This window comes from Balaenoptera borealis (assembly GCF_965194805.1).
Source record: "Balaenoptera borealis genome assembly, chromosome: 3".
NCBI lineage: Eukaryota > Metazoa > Chordata > Mammalia > Artiodactyla > Balaenopteridae > Balaenoptera > Balaenoptera borealis.
In genome coordinates, this window is record NC_138866.1 from 8,338,767 (window position 1) to 8,359,874 (window position 21,108).

At 50.6% G+C, this 21,108-nt stretch overlaps 1 protein-coding gene and 1 long non-coding RNA gene across 2 annotated transcripts in view; one reads left to right on the forward strand and one right to left on the reverse strand.

Moving 5' to 3' along the window:
* Positions 1 to 801: 801 nt before the first annotated feature.
* LOC309625297 lies at positions 802 to 3,037 on the forward strand. Its single transcript, XR_014242435.1, has 3 exons — positions 802 to 2,175; positions 2,801 to 2,846; positions 2,939 to 3,037. It is a non-coding gene; the product is annotated as an uncharacterized lncRNA (long non-coding RNA).
* A 2,412-nt stretch (positions 3,038 to 5,449) lies between these two features.
* Positions 5,450 to 21,108, reverse strand: part of LOC309625287 (uncharacterized protein C14orf132) — a 48,113-nt gene continuing 32,454 nt past the window's right edge. The window contains exon 2 of the mRNA XM_082384640.1: positions 5,450 to 9,686. Within this exon, the coding sequence (XP_082240766.1) occupies positions 9,462 to 9,686 (225 nt within the window). The 3' untranslated portion in view covers positions 5,450 to 9,461. The remainder of the gene's footprint in view (positions 9,687 to 21,108) is intronic.

Consider the following 21,108-nt stretch of genomic DNA (forward strand, 5'->3'; position numbering starts at 1 on the left):
TACCTTTTAGGACAACCAGGTTCTCAGTTGGGACCCAGAGCTCTGGGTCCAATCTCCCATTAGCTGTTAACTATTCTATAAGCCACTGATCCGATCAATCCCTTGCTTCACTGTGGTCCTGGCCATCATGGCGGGCCTCCTTTAGGGCCTGATATGGACCCCTCATAAGGGACCCTAGTGCAGAACCCAACACTCGGTGCCCTAGCATTTCAGTATGTGATACCTGACAGTGACATTATTTGTGCCTCTCTCCCCGTCAAAAATGTGTTCCAGGGCTTCCCTGGTGGCGCAGTGGTTGAGAATCCGCCTGCCAATGCAGGGGACACGGGTTCGAGCCCTGGTCTGGGAGGATCCCACATGCCGCGGAGCAACTGGGCCCGTGAGCCACGACTACTGAGCCTGCGCGTCTGGAGCCTGTGCTCCGCAACAAGAGAGGCCGTGATAGTGAGAGGCACGCGCACCGCGATGAAGAGTGGCCCCCACTTGCCACAACTAGAGAAAGCCCTCGCACGAGACAAAGACCCAACACAGCTAAAAATAAATAAATAAATAAATAAATAAATAAATAAATAAATAAATCGAGTAGCTATTAATTAAAAAAAAAAAAAAAATACTTTCCAGGGCAGCATCCCTGCCCCCTGGCACGGGGCCTCCAACACAATCGATGCTCAGCAAACACTGAGAGGCATTGTACAGCCTTCAGAATATGGACCCTGAGCCAGTTCTGGGCTCCAGTCCTGGTTCCGCCACACAGCCTTGGGCAGGAAACTGTTCCACGCCTCAGTTTCCTCATTTGTAAAAACAGGAAGGAGAGTATGGATGAAAAATACGGCCTGCCGTATCAGAAGACAACGGGTATTGCAGCCATCAAGCCGGCAGCCCCTGCAGCTGCTCCCAGCCGCGCACCCCAAGGGGAATCATGATGGAAGAAAACCAAGATACCGACCCTAGATAGTTAAGGTGCATATCGGAGGGGTGACGTCAGTGAGACCGGACTCCTGCATCCTCCTATCCGTAGAAAAGCTCTAAATTCATTAACTTGAGATGTCTGGTTTTCTCTAATTAACAGTGATCTTTTGATGTCAGACTACCTGTTTTTTGTTACAAAAACTCCTGTATATCCTGGCTTCTCCCTTATCTCTTTGGAGAAGTCCCTCAGAGCTATCTGAAAGGCTGTCTTCCAGGCTTGAGTCCTTAGTTTTGTCTGCCAAATAAAACATAATTCGCAACTTTTAGGTTGTGCATTTTTTTTTTAGTCGGCAAGGTAACAATAGTACCTACTTTATACAACTGCTGTGGAGATCAAGTGAGTTAATATCCATGTTAAGAGCTCAGAAGTGCCCTGAACACCTAGTCACTGCCATGTTTGCTGTTACCAGTGAGTGACTGAAAAAAGCTATAACTGCACACTCACCGGACCACGTAATGTTGAAATTTACTGGGCTGGTCCTTCAGATACCATTCATTCATTCATTCCCTGAACGTCTGTTTTGTGTTTGCCATGAGCCTGGCACTGTGCCAGGTGCAGGGGATTAAAAAGTTGAGTAAGATAAATTTTGTTCAGAGATGACTCAGAGGGTGGGGAAAACTGATGGGTAAGTGAGTGTAGCTTCTGTGATTTGCTGCAGGCAGTGTGATGACGGGGAGGTGCGTGAGGGGCACAAGGGGGAAGGGATCTGTTCTGCCTGGGAGAGGCGGGCAGAAGTGAAACTGCGGAAATGCGTCTGGGGGAGGAGGTGCTCCAAGGAGCTCCGGTTCTTTTTTTTTTTTAATTTTTTTTTTTGATTTATTTATTTATTTTTGGCTGCGTTGGGTCTTCGTTGCTGTGCACGGGCTTTCTCTAGTTGCGGCGAGCGGGGGCTACTCTTTGTTGCCGTGCGCGGGCTTCTCATTGCAGTGGTTTCTCTTGTTGCGGAGCATGGGCTCTAGGTGCGTGGGCTTCAGTAGTTGTGGCTCGTGGGCTCAGTAGGTGTGGCTCGCGGGCTCTAGAGCGCAGTAGCTGTGGCGCATGGGCTTAGTTGCTCCGCGGCATGTGGGATCTTCCCGGACCAGGGCTCGAACCCGTGTCCCCTGCATTGGTAGGCGGATTCTTAACCACTGTGCCACCAGGGAAGGCCCGGAGCTCCGGTTCTTTGTCTCAGCACAGAAAGAAGTCAGCTAGAGGCAAAGTGATAGGTAAGAAGTGATTTATTAGAACAGGACACTTGTGAGGTTTACAAGCGGGCGGGCAAGGGAGTGCCGCCTTGAGAACTTTGTGGGCTACAGTTTTATAATCGAAGGAAAAGTGGGGAGGAGGAGAAGACCACCTTCTTCCTCATTCTTGAGTAGATGTCACGCTTCCATGATCAGCTCCTCCTCCACGTAGGGCGGGGGAGTTTTCTTGCCCCTATATGGTCAAACTGGGACTGTCGTGGCACAATGGAAATGAGCAAAAAGGCGGTGACTTACATTAAAATACGGTAAATCATACGGTTTCAGTATAATGTCACCTTTTCCTTATATTTTTGTTTTTAGTGTGTGCAGAGAAGCGTGTCCTAGGGATCATTAACTTACGGACCTCCCTGGGCAGGATGTGGGTCTCCTGCCACCATTGTTTTATTGTTTTGGGGGCAAGTCTCATACTTCTGTTGCACGGTTTTGTTGCTAAGCAAGCCTGCTTGGTTTTGTGGTTAAGCAAACCTGCTTTCTTGAGCGATCATTAACTTACAGGGGGCTCCCATACCTTTTCCTTTACTTATGATCCCTTAGTGGGATTAACTATTTAATCATCTACTTCGTCCCTTTACTCTGTCCCTATCAGAAGGAGCACAAGAATGGAGGTAACGCTGGCACCAAGCCTCACCAAGGTGAGTCGACAGCAACCTTTAGACAAAGCACAGCTTGGATTCAGACACAAAGGAGTTAAAGTTTTCTTTTCTTTTTTTAATTATCATAATAGAAAATGATGACAACAGCAGCAGTGCCATGAGTCAAAGGGACAGGATTCCACACGGCCACATTTTTACATCCATTAAGGTTAGAGATTCTGAATCAAAAGAGCACATTGAAACCCTACATTAAGAAATAGCCTTTTCACTGTAGTAAAAGTTAGTGACCTCATCGCAGAAACCTGGGGGCTTCGGTAGCAAAGGACTACAAGAATAGTTAAAATTCCTTTTTATTAAGTAAACTGCTTACACTTACAAGTTGAATATGCAAACGTTAGTAAGACACAGAAACATTTCCGATTCTCTCGGCATGAAGAATTGGCATCTGGACTGCGGCTAGTTACAAGAATAAGGTTTAAAACTTTAAATAGTAGAAAGTTTAAATAGTAGAAAGAGTGTTAGTATGCTTTCAACTGGGAGAAATAGGGTGGGAAAAGGTCAGAACAAGAGAAGATGTAGATTTGCCCAAAGGCTGTGGACCAGCTCCCCTACCTCCACCCTATCTAAGATTTTCCCCAAGAAGCATCTCTCAGATATATTGGTGAGGAGCCAGGTCCCTCAAGGTCCCAGAGACCCACAGTTACTGGGTGGGAGGACGTGGGACAAGTTCATCCCCACTGCCATATCCAATTTGTACGGTTCTCTATCCAGGGTGACTCCCCATGAAAGCCCAAGACAATAGAAAGGGAGAGGACTTGGATTTCCAAACAACTTGCTAGATTCCAGATCACTGCCCTTGGCTGGAATTATTTGAACTTGAGTCAGCAGCCGTGTTCACTTCTGTAGCTCAGGAGACCTTTGATTTATTAAATGACTCACAAATGGGGAAAGGTGGAGATTTGGAAGATACCCATAGTTTTGGAGTCAGAGATAGCACGGCCTAAACCTGGGTTTCCCAACCTCGGCACTAGAGGGAGGAGAGGGCTCGGCGGGGAGGGAGGAGGGGGCTCGGCGGGGAGGGAGGAGAGGGCTAGGCGGAGAGGGAGGAGAGGGCTCGGTGGGGAGGGAGGAGAGGGCTCGGTGGGGAGGGAAGGCTCTGGATTCCCCCAGTAGCTGTGGCACACAAATTCCCTGCAAAGGTGACTCGTACATCTGTCAGGATTTATTCCCAAGGCAGCACGGGTCTCAGACCTCCTCCTGGGAATGCAGGAAGTCAGCCTGCAAAAGGACCCAGGAGCAGACGATGGACCTCATCAAACAGCTGGTTGGAGACGTCTGGGCAGGTGCAAGTGTGCATGGTGGTGGAAAGGCAGGTGCCCAACACATCCCGGGAACTGTGCAGCCCAACCAACCCCTCCAAGGGCTTTCTCTGCTTTTATTCTCTATCTTGACAAAAAAAAAAAAAAAATGTATGACTTTTTACCAAGACTCAGAACAAGCCATGCAGACTTTTCCAAAATGTATGTAGTCCTTTTTAGGTACTTTTGACCATTCTATTGCACTCCTGATAGCTGCTGTTTTCTCACTCTGGGGGGAACTTTCCTACCTTTAATCACCATGGTTTGCACTGTTTTGTCCCCTGTCCATCCCCAGCCTCCCATCCAAAAAAAAAAAAAAAAAAAAAAAGGAAAGAAAATGCTCAAGGTCTGATCTCAGAAGTGACTTGCTGGGGACACCTGGCCACCACTGAACTCTGATTACCTGGGTTTCCCGGAGCGGCTTCTTCTTCCGCTTGGAGATTACAGACTCCACCCCTGTGGGCTCTCAGTGCTCAGTCGCCCGGCCTCCCCTCCATCCCTATCGTGACCCTCTCACCACATGGCTGACGTCAGGGCCCTGTGGAGCAGGTGCGCCAGGCAAACACGGGACGTTCAGGTTCCAACTGCTCCCTTGGGCCAGAAGCACAGCTCCTTGGGCATCTCCATCATGGCAGCCCAGCTCACCCAGGACTTGCTCTGGGGACAGTCAAAGGGGTGAAGGGGGCCAGATGACAACTGGCAGAGAACATGATGCCTGTCCCAAGGCCGGGACTGGCCATCCAGGGCCCCCCCGCCCCGTGTTCCCCAGTGAATGCACAGCGCCCTGGGCCAGGTATCCATCCCGGGACCTGTCAGCTCTCCACTAATTTATGACGTGGCCCCAGCTGACCTCCCGAAAGTTAAGGTCCTGACTAGATGCTCTCTAAAGCCTCTTGCTGCTCTGAGGTTCTGCAACTGATAAATACCTGGGCAGTGCTGCCTGCCCCTTTCTAGGACGTACGCTCAAAATCCCTTCTCCAGGACCAGAACAGCCTAGCCTCAGAGGCCCATCCTGGGCTGGTCCATCCCAGAGGGCTCATCATGGAGGGTGCAGATGCAGGGAGACAGAGACGCAGGGTAACCGCCCAGCCCGCGGAGCCAGCAGACCCGGGTCTGAATCACCGCTCCTCAGTTGTGGATTCTTGGGCACACAGCCTGGCCTCAGCTTTCTCAACAGAAAAATGTGACAATAATTACCGTGCACCTCTCTGTACCCTCACTCCTCTCCCCGAGGGGTGATTTGAGAAGTAAATGAGATACATACAGCACACAGCACAAGGAAGGTATGTCATGACAGCAATAATCATTGTTAATAACATCACTACTAATAATGAGGGAAGGTCAAGTTCCTGCAGAAGGAGAGGACCATTTGTCTGGAAGGAATCGGGCAGCAGTGTAGACGGCAGCCAAGTGTCTCCAGTCTCCAGGGAGGGATTCCGACAGATGCCAATGGGCTGGCGGGCAGCGAGTCCTTCCATTCAGAACAAGCTGGAAAATGGCCTGTCTCGAGGCCAGTGGTACTAGCCTGTCCTCCCTGCTTTTCTCCCTCGGATTCCGGGGGGACCCCTGAAAGGAAATATGAGCATCTTTCTCTGCGGGGTAGACGGGGTCAAGGGAGTCTCATTTGCCTCTTGATCCCATGGAAAGGGCAGCAATGACAGAGCAGAGGGGCCGGCAGAGCGGCTGACTCTCCCAAGGCCTACAGGAGGCGGAATCCCCTTGGGACATGCCCGGCTAAAGTGTCCCCTGGCCTGGCCTCTCCTCCAAAGCTCCAAGGACTGCAACTCACAACCTCATAAAGCAAGAGCTGCTCTGCGCGGTGAAGTGCAAACGCACACAGGTGTGCGACACCCACGCTTGCAGAAGGGAGATGGAGGGGCATGCAGGGGGCATTCCAGCCATGGTAGGACCCTTTCCCTGAGGAGCAGCTACTAAAGAGGCAAGCCCCTCCTTCCTCAGCACGGACCCGTCAAGCCAGGGTGGGCTCAGGGGCCAGCCTCCCCTGGGAGAAGCCAGGACGGGAGCCCCAGGCTGGGGTCCGAGAGAGGAGCAGCTGTCCCCAGCTGCTCGGGAGAACCCTGGGGCTCAGCGGAAGCCTGAGTCTGGACTGGGGCCCAACGTGCAACACAGACCAGCCCACGACTCTGCTTATCAGTTCTGGCTGCGTGACCCTCACTCCTCATGTGGGTCCCTCCGTGGGGCTCCGGGTCTGGGCCAGGGCCTTCTTCATGGGTCCCGAGAAAGCTGGTCTCGGGGAACTTCTCTGGCCATGCAGAGAGACTTGAGTTCAACTTAAAGTGGGGGGCAGGCAACAGGGACCACCACCCCCAAAGCCTGGGCAGAGAGAGGGGGATAAGCATACCCCATTCCAAGGATGGTCAGAGACTTCAACCTGCAGAAGCCAGAGCCGGCTCGGGCCACGTCATGACGCGGGAGCTCGGGAAACGGCCTCTCAGGGCCTGGTTTAAATGTGCCCTAGAGGTGCCACCCAGCCACTGAAGGCAGCATGGGGTTCCGGAAAGAGCCTGGTTTTAAACCAGATGGTTCAAGTTCAGCCTGAGCCTCACTTTCCTGCTGTGTGGCCTCGGGCAAGTCATTCCATTCCTCGGAGCTTCTGGTCCCTTATCTGCGTGTTGGAGCAATGATACTCTAAGGTAACCGTGAGGATTAAATCTGTGCCTATGAATCTGGCACAAGGCTTGGACACAAGACGCAAGCGATGATGTCAGATCTCTTGGCCTTTACTTAACATCAAAGACACAACCCCAACTGCAGCAGGAGGGAAAGGGCAGTGCACTCTGGCTAGAAATCTAACATGTGCATCGATCCCTGTTGTTATCTGAGTGAAGGTGGAAAAAAAATTAACAAGAGATGGAGATGGGGTGACCCTGGGCAAGTCACTGTGATCCGTATGATGCACAGTTTAGACAAGAAGCTCTTTAAAGCTCTTGACCATCTATGGCCCTGACACTGAAAAGAAAGACTTGAAAGTTGAATTTAACGGACAACATGTCAGTTTTCATGTCAGGGAAAACAAAACCTTCATAGGGGAGACCTCTGTGCCCAGAAACACCCAGCAAACACGGGGCCCACCAGGGCTGCCCCGGAAGGCTGGCGGTCTCCTTAGAGCTAAAAGCCAACCTTTTCTCCCTTCCCCACTCCTCCCCCTGTTATCAAACATAGAACCTTCTCTCCCACAGCCATCTCCACAGGCCATTTGAGAACGGAGAGCTGCCACCTGCCTCTTACAGGGCTGCAGGCTCCCTGGGGATGTGGAGTCAGAAGGCAAAGAATCAGGGTATTTGGGCTGGATGGCCCCCATGAAGACACCTTGTCTCCCCACCCTGGCTCTGGAGTTCCCCCCTTGGGTTCCCTCATAGAGCCACGTGTCTAAGAAAGACCTTGCTCACGGGGCAGATGCCAGGCCTTGACGGAGAGGAGTTTGCTGGAGAAGCAGCTGGAATGATGTGCCCACAATGGCCACCACCCAGCCCCACCTCCAGGCTGGTCCTGCCTACAGACCACAGGGCCCGGTCAGTCATTCCAGAAGGAGTCCAGGCAAAAGGTACCACAGCCCTTCTCCCGCTCCGCAAAGGTCACGCCAGCAGTCTGTGCTCATGACCTCCGCTTGAACTGAAGCACGTGTGGATGGACGCCAGGCGACAGTGACAGATGCAGCCAATAAGAGCTGGCGGCTGGCGCTGTCTGGAGCATGGGCTGGTAATCCTCTTATCATGGCAGCTCGGTGCCAACCTCCCACAGACGAGGGGCTGCCTCTGGACAGTTAAGATGTCCCTTTGCGTATCAAAAACACTCATTTCTCCTGAGACCACAGTGACAAATTCAGCCTTTTTGCAATTGTCCCCAGATATGCATGAGGGCTTCTTTACCAGTCTTTTAAGCTTCTCAACCACAGAGGAGGAGTTTATGCCATCTATTTTCTTTTGTACAGTGCAGGGAGGAAGCAAGAAGAAAGCCGCTCCTGGCTTGTAGGCAAGCAAGCCCGTGTCTGAGCTCCTCCCACTCTTGGGGGCACAGGGAGGGCTGTCTCGGGAAGAGGGGCACTGCGCCATGAAGAAAAGTGAGCCCTTTCCTATACTGATCCCCCCAGCACGTGGGTGCAGCCAAAGGCCAACAGCGCTCTGGTCCTGATGAGGGGCTCCCAGGTTTGCCAGCCCCCCAGCCGCTGCCTTTTAAGCTTGTAAGGAAACTGACTCAGGCAGAACACATTTACACCTGCAAGAGTGCATGGTGGCCAAACCAAGTTTACAGTGTGGGTGTCTCAACTCCCTGCCCACCCTGCACACAACTTCAAGACCCTCTGGATATCCTCCCCAGGGCAGCTGAGAAGGCAGGAATCTGCTCAAGACAGCACTCAGTTGGGGCAGAGAGAGCCCAGAACTGATGGTCAGGAAATGTCCCTCCTGCTCTGACCCCTGCCTTTACATGCCCTGAGACCACAGGCAAACCACGTCCCCCTCCCTCCCACCCGCCAATCGATGAGGTACACACACCACATCCCTAAAATTCCGTGATTTCTCAGGGAGAAAAGAGCATCTTCAGTGGGTGATCTAAAGAGTTAACTGCCGGGCAGATCTAATATTTAAAGGCACCTTCTCCTCTTTTCGCAAAGAAGAGAAAGTCCATCCAGCAGATAAAAACCACCACCACTACCACCCCTGAAATCCACGTCACCAGGAATCCCCCATCCTTGGGTTTCATAAGGGGCCAGGTGTCTGGTAACAAAGATGCCATTTCCAAGTCAAATGAGGAACGTTCTACGACCCTTCAAGTGACCACCACCAATATTCCGAGGGGCTGACTGGGAAACCAGATTGGGGTGGGAACACTCAAGTTCTGAGGGCTGCCCTTGCCCTCAGGTAAGCTGGCAGAAAAACAAGACACAGAAGTGATTATTTAGTGCCAGCAAGGGATCATCCAACCACGTCTGTATTTTAAACTGACTGGCTTCCCTCTAGTCTCATGTTCGTGGAATGCAGTTTCAAGACCTCCCCAGTCTACTCCTCGAAGGCTCTGCCCCGGCGTGCCTCCGGAAGCTGGAAGCCCAGGCTCCCATATTTTCTGGATCAGCTGGACCACAGCCTGGAGTATCTGAGATCAGGGCCGCTTGGGGAAATCCCAGACGCATGGTGGCTCCCCTTGGAGAGACCGCGCACCTGGTCAGAACTCCTGGTTCTAGAACGCGGGTGCAGCCAAAGGCCAGCAGCGCCAGTGCCCCGCTGTGAGCCCAGCGCGGGGGGCGGGGTGGGGGGGGGCGTCCCGGAGCTCCCGCGGCTCAGAAGGTGAAAGCATACACCACCCCCACCACGACAATGTTCCCCAGCGTCGCTATGATGGCGATCCACAGCAGGACGGCGTCGTTGGACGACCTTGGCGGCTCCTCTGGCTGACCTTGGCCGTTGGAGGCCGCGTGCACGTTGGTGGAGGAGTTAAAGAGGGAGTACTCGGCGCTGAAGTCCTCGTTGGGCGAGTCCATGAAGGCGCCTCCCATCATGGGCAGCTGGGAAGAAGGAGAGAGAGAATTAAGCAGAGCCCGCGGGAGCTGGGAGGCTGCCCGCGGAGGGGCAGCAGGCTGGTAAAGCAGCCCCCTCGAAGATACAGCCCCGAACTGGGCTTTGCTTTGGGTCTTTTAAATAAATGACAGTGCGTATTTTCACCTAGAAAAATTAGCATTCACAGCAACCTTCTGAGGCAGACACTCATGCCCACTTTGCAGACGAAGAGGTTAAGGCCCCGAGCAGCTCAGCAGACTATCTCAAGGCTAGGTGGCAGCTCACTGGGACTTACAGACCCTCCCTCTCTAAATGCCAGGCCCTCCATGACAGCACACATCGTCAAATGTCTTTATTCTTCTAATTGTAAAAATAATATCAGCTCAGCATAGAACATTAAAATACAAAAGAGGAGGAAAAAAAAGAGAATCATAATATCACGACTTTGGGATAATCACTGTTCACATCTTCCTTTCTAATCTTTTTCTCTGTGTGTGTGTGTGTGTGTGTGTGTGTGTGTGTGTGAGTGAGAGAGAGAGAGAACTTTTAAACATGTGGTTTTATATTCCTGTATTTAAAAGCCTATCAAGATACTGTTTTACAGTTGTATAATATTCTATCATAAATACAAGCCATAATTTAACCATTCCTCTAGAATTGGAGATTTAGGAATTTTGAATTATAAATAATGTACTGGTAAACATCCTTGTACATACACTTGGGTATGCATACATGCTTGCACGTGCATTTTTTTTTAATATCAGTTGCTTATCTTTATTTTATTTTATATTTTTTATTATTTTATTTATTTTATTTTTGGCTGTGTTGGGTCTTCGTTGCTGCACATGGGCTTTCTCTGGTTGTGGCGAGCGGGGGCTACTCTTCTTTGCGGTGCGCTGGCTTCTCATAGCGGTGGCTTCTCTTGTTGCGGAGCATGGGCTCTAGGCGCGCGGGCTTCAGTAGTTGTGGCACATGGGCTCAGCAGTTGTGGCTTGCGGGCTCTAGAGCGCAGGTTCAGTAGTTGTGGCACACGGGCTTAGTTGCTCCATGGCATGTGAGATCTTCCCGGACCAGGGCTCGAACCCATGTCTCCTGCATTGGCAGGCGGATTCTTAACCACTGCGCCACCAGGGAAGCCCTGCATGTGCATTTTTATTTATTAGGCAGACCCAGATACAGAACTTCCCAGTCAGCGGGTATGATGCTTCAGAGCTTCTAATGCACAAGGACAAACTCCCCAGAAGATTGACTAATTCCCAAGGCCTTGCTTTGCTGCACAAGAAGCAGCTGGTTTGCACTCCAGGGACCAGGGTTTCCTCTTTGCGTTTGTAAAGCCCCTTATTCCTGAGACTCAGGTGCGCGGGCGGGGGTGAGTTGGGCTGTTCAAAGGGAGGGCCTGGCCCTGGATACAGTCCAGAAGACCAATGTCCAGGCCATCCAGGCCCATCCAGACCCATCCAGAGGCTGACACGACTTAAGCCCCAGGGTTGGCTCTGGCAAGTATGAGGCCCATAATAAACGTGTTTCTATTAATGGTACATGAATGATTGAGCACTAAACAGTTAAGCCTTCCTTCAATACACATTTATTGAGCTACTACTACTACTACCAGCATGGAGGCCCAGCTATGGTCATGGAATGTGCTAGAGATTTTAAAATAGTCTCATTTAATCATTCAACTATCCTGCTGGAGCATACCACGGTACCCCCATTTCAGATGGGTAAGCAAAGGTCAAGGCCACTGTAGTCGTCTGTGCCGGGGTCAGGGCTGAGAGTCGGGTGCGTCCGACTGTGGAGCCAGGGTGCTTCCCGTTCTGCCCACAGCCTCTCCGACTCCCAGGTCAGACTCAGTACTGGGCCCCAGAGATGCACCAGCCACTACCCCCAGGGGCCTCGCTCCGGCCGGGCCTATGTGCACTGCCCTGGGGGGTGGTGGGAGCAGAGCGGGGTCCACCTCACTCAGCCGCCCGTCTGACTTGTATTAGGGATGATTAACTAGGGGCCTAAGTCCTAGACTCTGCAGACAGTGGTGAGCCAGACGGGTGAGGGCCACGCTCCAGGTGGGGATGAGAGCAAGGAAGGAGAAGGAGCGAGAAAGAGGGGAGGGAGGGAGGGAGGGAGGGAAGGAAGGAGTAAAAAAGAAAGAGTATCTGAAGGGAACACGAACCATCAGAGAATTCACACAGAGAGGCTACTTTCAGGCAGCGCCATGTGTGGCTTCCTCTGAATCTCAATGGCTTCTTTTGAAAGGATGCCCACGACTGTGTCAACGGGTGCTTCCGAGCACCTGCTTGGGCTGAGAAGAGCAGCCTTTGACAGACTCGTGCTGAGAGGAGCTTGGCATTTCATCAGTAACACAGCTTGGTCCTTTAGTTCGGTGGGGACCTGGCAGTTGTCATCTGGGGCTGTAGTAACAGGAGGAGGCCAACAGGGGGCGCTGAGGATAGGCCACGTGCAGATCCTTGATGGGGCTGCTGGTTACAGGGGTGAGTTCACTTTGTGAGACTTCATCCAGGGCTGCATTTATATATGGGTCCTTCCTATATGTTTATTATAGTAAATGGTATATTAACATATGTAGTATATATTAAGAGATATGATGACAAGCACAAATGAGAATGACAATTAACATATATTCTATTAAAAATACAATTGAAAGTTTAAATAGGAGAACTGTGACCTCCTTTTGTCCCCCCGCTGGTGATGCAGATGAGATGGGTTGCAGATGAATCAGGCACATCCGTCCTAAGGGGGCAGCAGAGGCAGCTATGCTCTGGCCTGCAGGGAGGGGGCCCGGGCTTTCCCATTAGACCTCCTCATCCTTCGAATCTCAGCCAATGGTCCTGTCCACTGTAGCCTTCCCTCCCAAGTACCCCCAAGACCACATCCTTTCCTTGGGGGCACCCACCCCAAGATGCAGTTCCCATCTGCGTCCCCCTGGAAGCTCTGCGCGGGGAGCAGATGAGTTTATTCTCATCGTGGAACTCCTAGAGCCTTGCCCAGGTCAGGAGCACAGTCGTGCCTGATAAATCCCTGTTCAGTGACGGATGAATGACACCCACCCTCAACTTGGACCAACAACATTGTTGGCTGATTCTGCCTCTCCAGCAGCCCCCCACTGACCCCACCCCTACCTGGCGGGTACCCTTTCCTCCTGCTGCCCTGAGACGGCACCACCCTTCTTTAGGGGAAATCGGCAGAATCTTCATCTGACCCACCCACAGCGAAAGCATCACTCAGGTGAGCGCATGCAGACTATCTGTCAGAGAGCGGGGATCAGGCCAGACAGGAAGCTGCCCTTCTCCCTCCCCTGCTGGTTCCACAGCCCCCTCCCCTGGCGCCCCTGCTGCACTCCCCCTCCCCGGAATTAATCACATGCCCGTTGTTCTCTGCCCAGCGGCCCGCCTCAGCCTCTCCTCCCTCCCCCAGGGCACTGGGGTTTTGGACAGATGCCCCCGCCTCGACTCCCCTCTTCTGTCCTGTTGAGATCTCTGGACGTAAGCCTGCTCCGCCCTCTCCTTTCTTCAGGACATATGTGGGTTCGATGAGCATTTTCATCCAATTCATTGGGGGGAAAAAAAGGGGGCACTGGACAGAGCCTTTGGTGGGGGGAGGAGAGAGCGGCCCCCAGGCTGACACAGCCCTACTGCCAACCTGCACGGGGGCAGCTGCCCTCCCCCTGCGCACGCCCTCCTGTTCTCTGCTTCCCTGTGGGTAGTTAATGCCCTGTGTTAGTTTCCTATGGCTGCTATAATAAATTGCCACACACTCAGTGGCTTAAAATGACACACATTTGTTATCTTACCGTTCTGGAGGTCAGAGGTCTGACTGCACTCATTCTATTGGGCTCACTTGGATCGTCTCCCATCTCCAGATCCTACACCTTCATCACGTCTGCAAGGTCTCTGGCCACATAAGGTGACAACCACAGGCTTGGTTAACTGGAGGTAGGTCTCCCACCACACAGGGAACTCTTGAAGGCAAAGCCATGGCCCACGCATCTCATGCTCCCTCAACCCCATTTGTAACACAGAAAGAGTGACAAGTACGACCGTGTGGAATTAATGAACTTGAAATCAGCAGACAGCCTCCCCATCGGCTGCACTTCATACACCGGCTCTCAGACCTCCCGGGCGCTGAGCCCCTCTCTGCCCTGCACTTCATTGACGGACAGCCCAGCACTGCCAGAGGTCACAGCCAGTGGCGTCCAATTCTGCCGCCTCAGTGCGAGGGATGGAGTGGGTTCTAGTGTCAGAAAGACTCGGGGGTGAATCCAGCTTCATTACAGATAGTACAGCCAAGCGAATCATTTAACCAACCTGCTTCCATTTCTGTCCCTGTAAGTAATGAAGATGATACCGTGGAACCAGCAGGACCCTCGCAAGGAGGGAATCAGATCATATGTGATAAATCAAACGTGGCACCAGTCGCTCAGTCATTCCTAATGTTCTTTCCTCTTGTTCGTGTAGTAATTCAAAACCGAGAGACATGCATCTCTTATCCAACTGCTTAAGCTAAAGTGAGGGAATCGGGAACCTGGCATTTCCAGTTGTGTGCTTTTGTGCAATCAATTAATCAGACACTCATCTGCATACAGGCGGCCCTCCACTCCCACCAAGTTCTGTTGAGTTCAGCCAGCACTGTCGCTCAATCCAACCCCTCAGGTTTGTTGGTTTTGATGTTTTTTCCTTTGTAAAACAGATTCTACTTCAAAGTGCCGGGTTACACATGAAAATAACTTTACACGGCAAAATCCCACGAATAGAAAACCAAAAAAGGTGAGCCTCAATTCTGCCATTTGGAAGTTGGGAAGACTTGATCAGAAACTGACTCATGGTAAGAACAAAGGAATGATGGCTGAAGTCACTTCAGAAGCAGGTGATGGCAGAAGCCTCTGGAAGGTCTTTCCGAAAGGCCCTCCAGCCGGCCAGGTCTAATTTTAAGCCATTTTTGGAAATGACCTCCAGGTGTCACGCCCTTACTGAGATGAGCAACTGGGCCTTCTCGACCCCGTGGGCAGGTGTAGTCACTGGACCCCTGAGGATGGGGATGAGTGGCTTGGATGAGGTTACGGCTCAGAGCAGATTTGAGGGCGATGATTCCTAACTTCAAACACTAGGAGGTCCACCATGCAGAAGAGAGTGTGACCCGAAGAGGCAGAACAAGAAAGAAGTCTCCTCTTGCTCAGTTAGACATTAACAATCAGAAGGACACAGGGTGGGGGACTCGTCTCCTCATCAGAGATGATCTTGTCAAGATCAGAAAAACTCTTGTTGGCTTGTTGAAGAGGGGACACGAGGACAGAGTGTCAAGGTCAATGGCCAGTGTTCAAGGTCAATGTTACCTATACAGGCCTCCCGACTGTAACTGCCAGGAAGGCAGGGACCTTCCCTCTTTCCCACAGTATCCTCGAGCCTACAAGAGAGCCAACACTCAAAACATACTTGGTGAGCTTCCCTGGTGGTGCAGTGGTTGAGAATCTGCCTGCCAATGCAGGGGACACGGGTTCGAGCCCTGGTCTGGGAAGATCCCACATGCCATGGAGCAACTGGGCCCGTGAGCCACAACTACTGAGCCTGCGCGTCTGGAGCCTGTGCTCTGCAACAAGAGAGGCCGCGATAATGAGAGGCCCGCGCACCACGATGAAGAGTGGCCCCCGCTTGCCGCAACTAGAGAAAGCTCTCGCACAGAAACGAAGACCCAACACAGCCAAAAATAAATAAATTAAAAAAACAAAAAAAACAAAAAGGACAAAAAGCATACTTGGTGAATGAATGAATTCTTGGACCATCAGCCAAGAATCCTGAGGGCAAGCCGAGATTTGGGCCCAGAGCCAACATTTCCCCTCTGTGGGACCGAGACCCATTTCTTAGTTTGTCATTTAAAAATGGGGAAAATAATATAGACTGCTTCAGAGAAGAAGGGAGATGCTGGGAGACCCTTACACTACGTAAAAAACACTTTCTGGGGAGAAAGGCGAGTCACAAAATAAACTCAGTTGCCATCCCTGAAATTAAAAACCCGCCTAACAGTAATATTATATATTATGCATGGATCCACATATATGTAAACGCACAGACATGGATTGTAAATACATCAGCCAGATTTACAACAGCAGCTGCCTCTGAGAAAGGGGGAGATGGGGGGAAAGAGACTGATTTTGTTTGTAATATTTTATTATAAGAGAAGATGAATAAACATGATAAAATATTAAAAAGTGGTCTATTCCGGTTAGTGGGCATATGGATGTCTGTCACTTTTTGGTGTTTTAAACTTTATAACATTAAGAGCAATTCTTTGAACACTGGAGAGCATCACACACGAGACGGTAGGACCAGCCACCCTCGGAAGCAAAGATGGTACCCAGAGCTCCGGGTCCCCATCCTTCAGTGTTGGGGTCACCGCGTGGCATGTGTGGCCAAGCGTGATGTGGAGGGGCTCCAGGAGGGCGTGGCTGTCATGGACACTGCGGAACCATCCTCCAGGGTGCCCACCCTGCCCCCCACAGAAGCGCCGCTCCGTGGAGGTGGGCCCTCCAGGTCCCCATCTGTTCCCACTGAGGAGATGGAGGTTACATAAATCTCCCCTAAGCTGGGCCCCTCCAGGGAAAGGAACAGAAGATGCTTTCAAAAGGAAATCTTAAAAGCACGGTCACCGGAGGTGGCCCAGCCAGACACTTTCCTGAATAATGAGCACCTTTCAGAGGAGGGGAAATGAGAGAGGATGGGCATTTGTTGGTGGTGGCTCTGTGAAGGGGAGCTTTTTGGCTGTACCCTGGGCTCCACCAGACTCTTTTCCCTAGAAGGCCGTCCTCAGGTCCCTGGCACTGCAGGATCCTGGCCGAGCCACAGCTACATTCACTGCTCCTGGGCTGTGGATTTCAAAGTTGTACTGCAGTAAAAAACATTCGTATTGTCCCCTGTCCCTTTGGGGCCAGGGGACTTGGGTTCTGGCCCTGCTGGAGCCCTGCCTCCCTCTCTGAGCCTTACTTACCAGTGAGCAGCTCAGATGAGTGACCGCCAAGGTCAAGCCCAGTGCTCAGAAGTCTTGCCAGATACTAACTGACCAGAGTCAGTTATAAATGGCCCTAAAGTGAGAGCCTGAGTGGTGAGGATTGTCAGATAAGCCCTTAGATAAAATCCTCAGAACTAATAAGGACCTACTGTACAGCACAGGGAACTCTACTATGTACTCTGTAATGCCCTATACGGGAAAAGAATCTAAAAAAGAGTGGGTATACGTATATGTATAACTGATTCACTTTGCTGTACACCTGAAACTAACACAACATTGTAAATCAACTCTACTCCAATAAAGATTAAAAAAAAGAAAATCCAGGCTTCCCTGGTGGCGCAGTGGTTGAGAGTCCGCCTGCCAATGCAGGGGACACGGGTTCGAGCCCTGGTCCGGGAAGATCCCACATGCCACGGAGCGGCTGGGCCCATGAGCCACAACTGCTGAGCCTGCGCGTCTGGAGCCTGTGCTCCGCAACAAGAGAGGCCGCGATGGTGAGAGGCCCGCGCGCTGCGATGAAGAGTGGCCCCCACTTGCCGCAACCTGAGAAAGCCCTTGCGCAGAGGCGAAGACCCAACACAGCCAAAAAGTAAAAAAAAAAAAAAAAAAAAAAGATCCTTAATTAAAAAAAAAAAAAAAGAAAATCCTCAGATAAAATACAGGACACCCAGTTAAATCTGAATTTCAGATAAACAACAAAATAATTTTTAGTATAATAATAGTAAAGTAATTTTATATAAGTATATCCCAAATATTGCATTGGACATACAGCAAAAATTTATATTTGTACCAAAAAATTATCTGACATTCAAATTTAATTGGGCCTCTGTCTTGTGTTTTTATTTGCTAAATCTGGCACCTCCATGCAATCTGAGACAGAGCTGCAATTTCAGAATTTGTACAAAGAATCATCCCCTCGGTTTTGTCTCTGCAGAAGCCTGCCATCTGTGGCCCAGGCTCCTGCGTGACCTAGTTCATCGGAAAATTCCAGGGACGCCTCCAGCCAGACTACAAACATTACAAAGATAATTTCTCTCATCTCTAAATTCTTGAGGGGTCTCTGTGTTCCAAATATAAAGGCTGGATAGATACAGAGTGTCATTCACCCATTCATTATTCATTCAACATGTGCTGAAGGCCCACTCTGCTCCAGGAGGTGTGGGACAGACATGAGGGATGCCAAGGGGTAACCCGTGACCTCGGACCTTGCAGGGCTCACACTTTAGAGGAATACAGACTCAAACACACTGTCATAAAATGGAATTACCTGCACTTTAACAGAGATAAGAACAAGGCAAGTTGAGGTCAATTCCGTGGGCTGAAGAATCAGGCATGAGGCAGAGCCCCAGCTCTGTTCCTTCCTGGCTGTGTGACACACGCAAGTGGCAGACTCTCTCTGGACCTCAGTTTCTTTATCTGTAAAATAGGCTAATAGTGGGACTCCCTATACCCACCCCAGGGTGCTTGTGTCTGAAATATGCAATGTCCCAGCTGTCCGTACCCAATGCTCACGAGCCATAATTGTGTCATCCTTGCTGTCATGGCTGGGTGGACCCCAAGGGCCCAGGGCAGAAAGCCGGGCCTGCTGTCTTCTCAAGGCCTCGCCACAGTGAATCTCTTTTGATTTTCTCCATTTTGTGCTTTTGGATCTGGTTAATTTCCAGTGAATTCCACTGGGAACATGAGAAAGGGAATTCAAGGCCCACTGCAGGATAAACCACGATCCCCTTCCAATGCATTCTGAAGGTGAGGCTTAAAGGCCCATCAGGGCAGGAGAGAGAAAGGGGCCAAGTTTCCGTTTCCTGCCTGTGGCTATTACTAATCATAACGACTCCCAGGAGGTCTGGGTTGAAGGGTGCACCACGCTGGCCGCAAGGGCGCTTTGCCTCCAGACCCGGGGAGGGGAGTAACCACGCGGCCGTGACTGGGCAGGGATGCCTGGAGATGCCCCAGGAGGACATGCCATCCTGGCTCCAGGCCCAGCTGGGCCACTTCTACTGCTGGGTCCATTTCCTGTCTGAACAATGAGGAGTCTAGCCCCGGACCCAGGGAACCCTTATAAAAACATTAAACTACAATGAAAGGCTTCTGCTGCCAAGACACAGCACAACTAGGAACTCTGGGCCCCAGGACTCTGCCGAGGAAGCACAGCAGGTGGCCTGGGCGGGGGGACCCTGAAGGCAGACAGCAGGGGATGCTTTCTGGGGCCCTCCCTCCTTCCCTTCTGGCTTCCACAGAAAAGCCCTGGGAGACACCCCTCTTTCTAGATGGAGGACTGAGAGGAGGGGGCTCCTGGGAGCTGGGGGTTCTGGCAGAATCTCCAATTTCTTTCTTTTTTTCTCTTTTCTCTCTCCTGGACTTGCCCCAGGGCCGATCTCAGTCTCTGGACTGTGCTTGGATGGCAGTGACGGTGGCGGATGTGACACGGGACCTAAAACACAAGAGAAAACCCTTCTTTCTGGCCAGCAGGACAGAGAAAAGGGCGCCCATAGTCTGAAGAGTGTGGGGAGACCCCCTTATCTTTTCTTTCTCTTTTCTCACCTGCTTTGCAGAGCAGGCATCCTGGCTGTGCAGAGCTGGGTGACAGCACAGGAGGAGAAAGTTGACAGAAACATTGACTTTCTAGCTAGAGGGTTAGGAAAGACCATTCCTGGAGCCAAAGAGCGTCCCAGGGGGTAAATTTCAGGGGGGAGAGAGTGGAGAAGGGGTCCCCTGATTCCGTGTGTAAACCTCACACATTCTGGGCTCGCTCCAAGCTGTGCATGCACAGAAACGAACCAAGGAATCGTAATAAAGGCTTTGAGAACAGAACTAAGACCCCTGCCCAAGCCCAGACTCACCCCTGAGTCTGAACAACATTGCAAAGGCGTCACAGTCAGAACTGACATCAGGACCATTGCTTACATAAAATGAGGCAAGATTTCCAAAAAAAGAAATCTCTAAATGGGTTCACTGACAAATTCTATCAAACGTGTAAGGAAGAATAATACCAGTTCTATACAATCTCTTCCAGAAAACAGAAGAGAAAACACTTTCCAGTTTATTTTTTGGAACACTTCCCAAATTATGTTTATGACGCTAGCATTATCCTGCTACAAAAATCAAAGATATGACAAGAAGAGAAGATGGAAGATCAATTTCCTAATTGAACACAGACAAAAAGTAGACAACAGATATTAGCAAATTGAATCCAGCAACATATAAGAAAGGATAATGCAAGACTGGGTCAACATTCGAAGATCAATTAATGTAATTCACTATACGAACAGAAGGAAGAAGAAACAAAACATAATCATATCAATAGATGCAGGAAAAGCGTTTGACAAAACTAAACATATATTAGTGGTAAAAACTCCTAGCAAAATAGAAATAGAAGGGAACTCCCTAAATCTGATAAAGAGCACCTACAAAAAACAAACAAACAAACAATCTAGAGCTAATATCATACTTAATGGTGAGAAACTGAATGCTTTCCCTCTAAGATCTAAGGAATAGGCAAGGATGTCGTACTGGAAGTTCTAGGCAGTGCAATAAAGCAAGAAAAAGAAATAAAAGGTACATAGATGGGAAATGAAGAAATAAAATTGTCTCTAATTGCAGATGACATGATTGTCTACATAGAAAATCCCAAAGAATTTACAAAACGATCATATAACTCATAAGTGAGTTTAACAAGGTCACAGAAGACAAGGTGAATATTAAAAATTAATTATATCTCTATATTCAAGCAATGAACAATTGGAATTCAAAATTTTAAAAGTTTCATTTACAAGAGTACCAAAAAACAGAACACTACTATAAATCTAACAAAATACGTACATGATCTGGCACACAGGAAAGAATGGAGGGAGGGAGGGACAGAGGAAGGAAGGAAGGAAGGAAGGGAGGAAGAAAACATAGACTTTGATTCGAGGGCTGGCAAGTTTAACATCCAAATCCTGCCACCTTGGTCAGCACATAACATGGGTCAGAAGAACATTCTGATCAAAGAAAGTGACAATCATGTGAAAAGTCATCAGAATGGGAACTGCTGCCCGTCACCCTCCCCCCAGGGCCCGTCTTGGAGTACAGGATCCCAAGGTTGAGTGGTCCCATCCCCTAGGGCTACAGGGCTGGTCAACAGGCTTCCCCCAGACCCCATCAGGAGAGAGCACTCAGTTGTGGTGATGAGTTGGCCAGAGGCTGGGGGTCCCTGCTGGGCAGTGTGGTGAGTGTTAGTGGCTTAACTGGAGTGATGCACCAGCTGTGATGGAAATCAGAACACCGGAGTTTATGCCACCGGGTTCAGGAGAAGGCTGAAGGGGGCAGGGGTTTAGCCAGGGCATTTCACCGTATGAGGAAGTTCCCTTGTGATGGAGGCACGGAAGCCACATGGGGGCCGGCAGGAGAGGCAAAAAGACAGCACAAAACAGACTA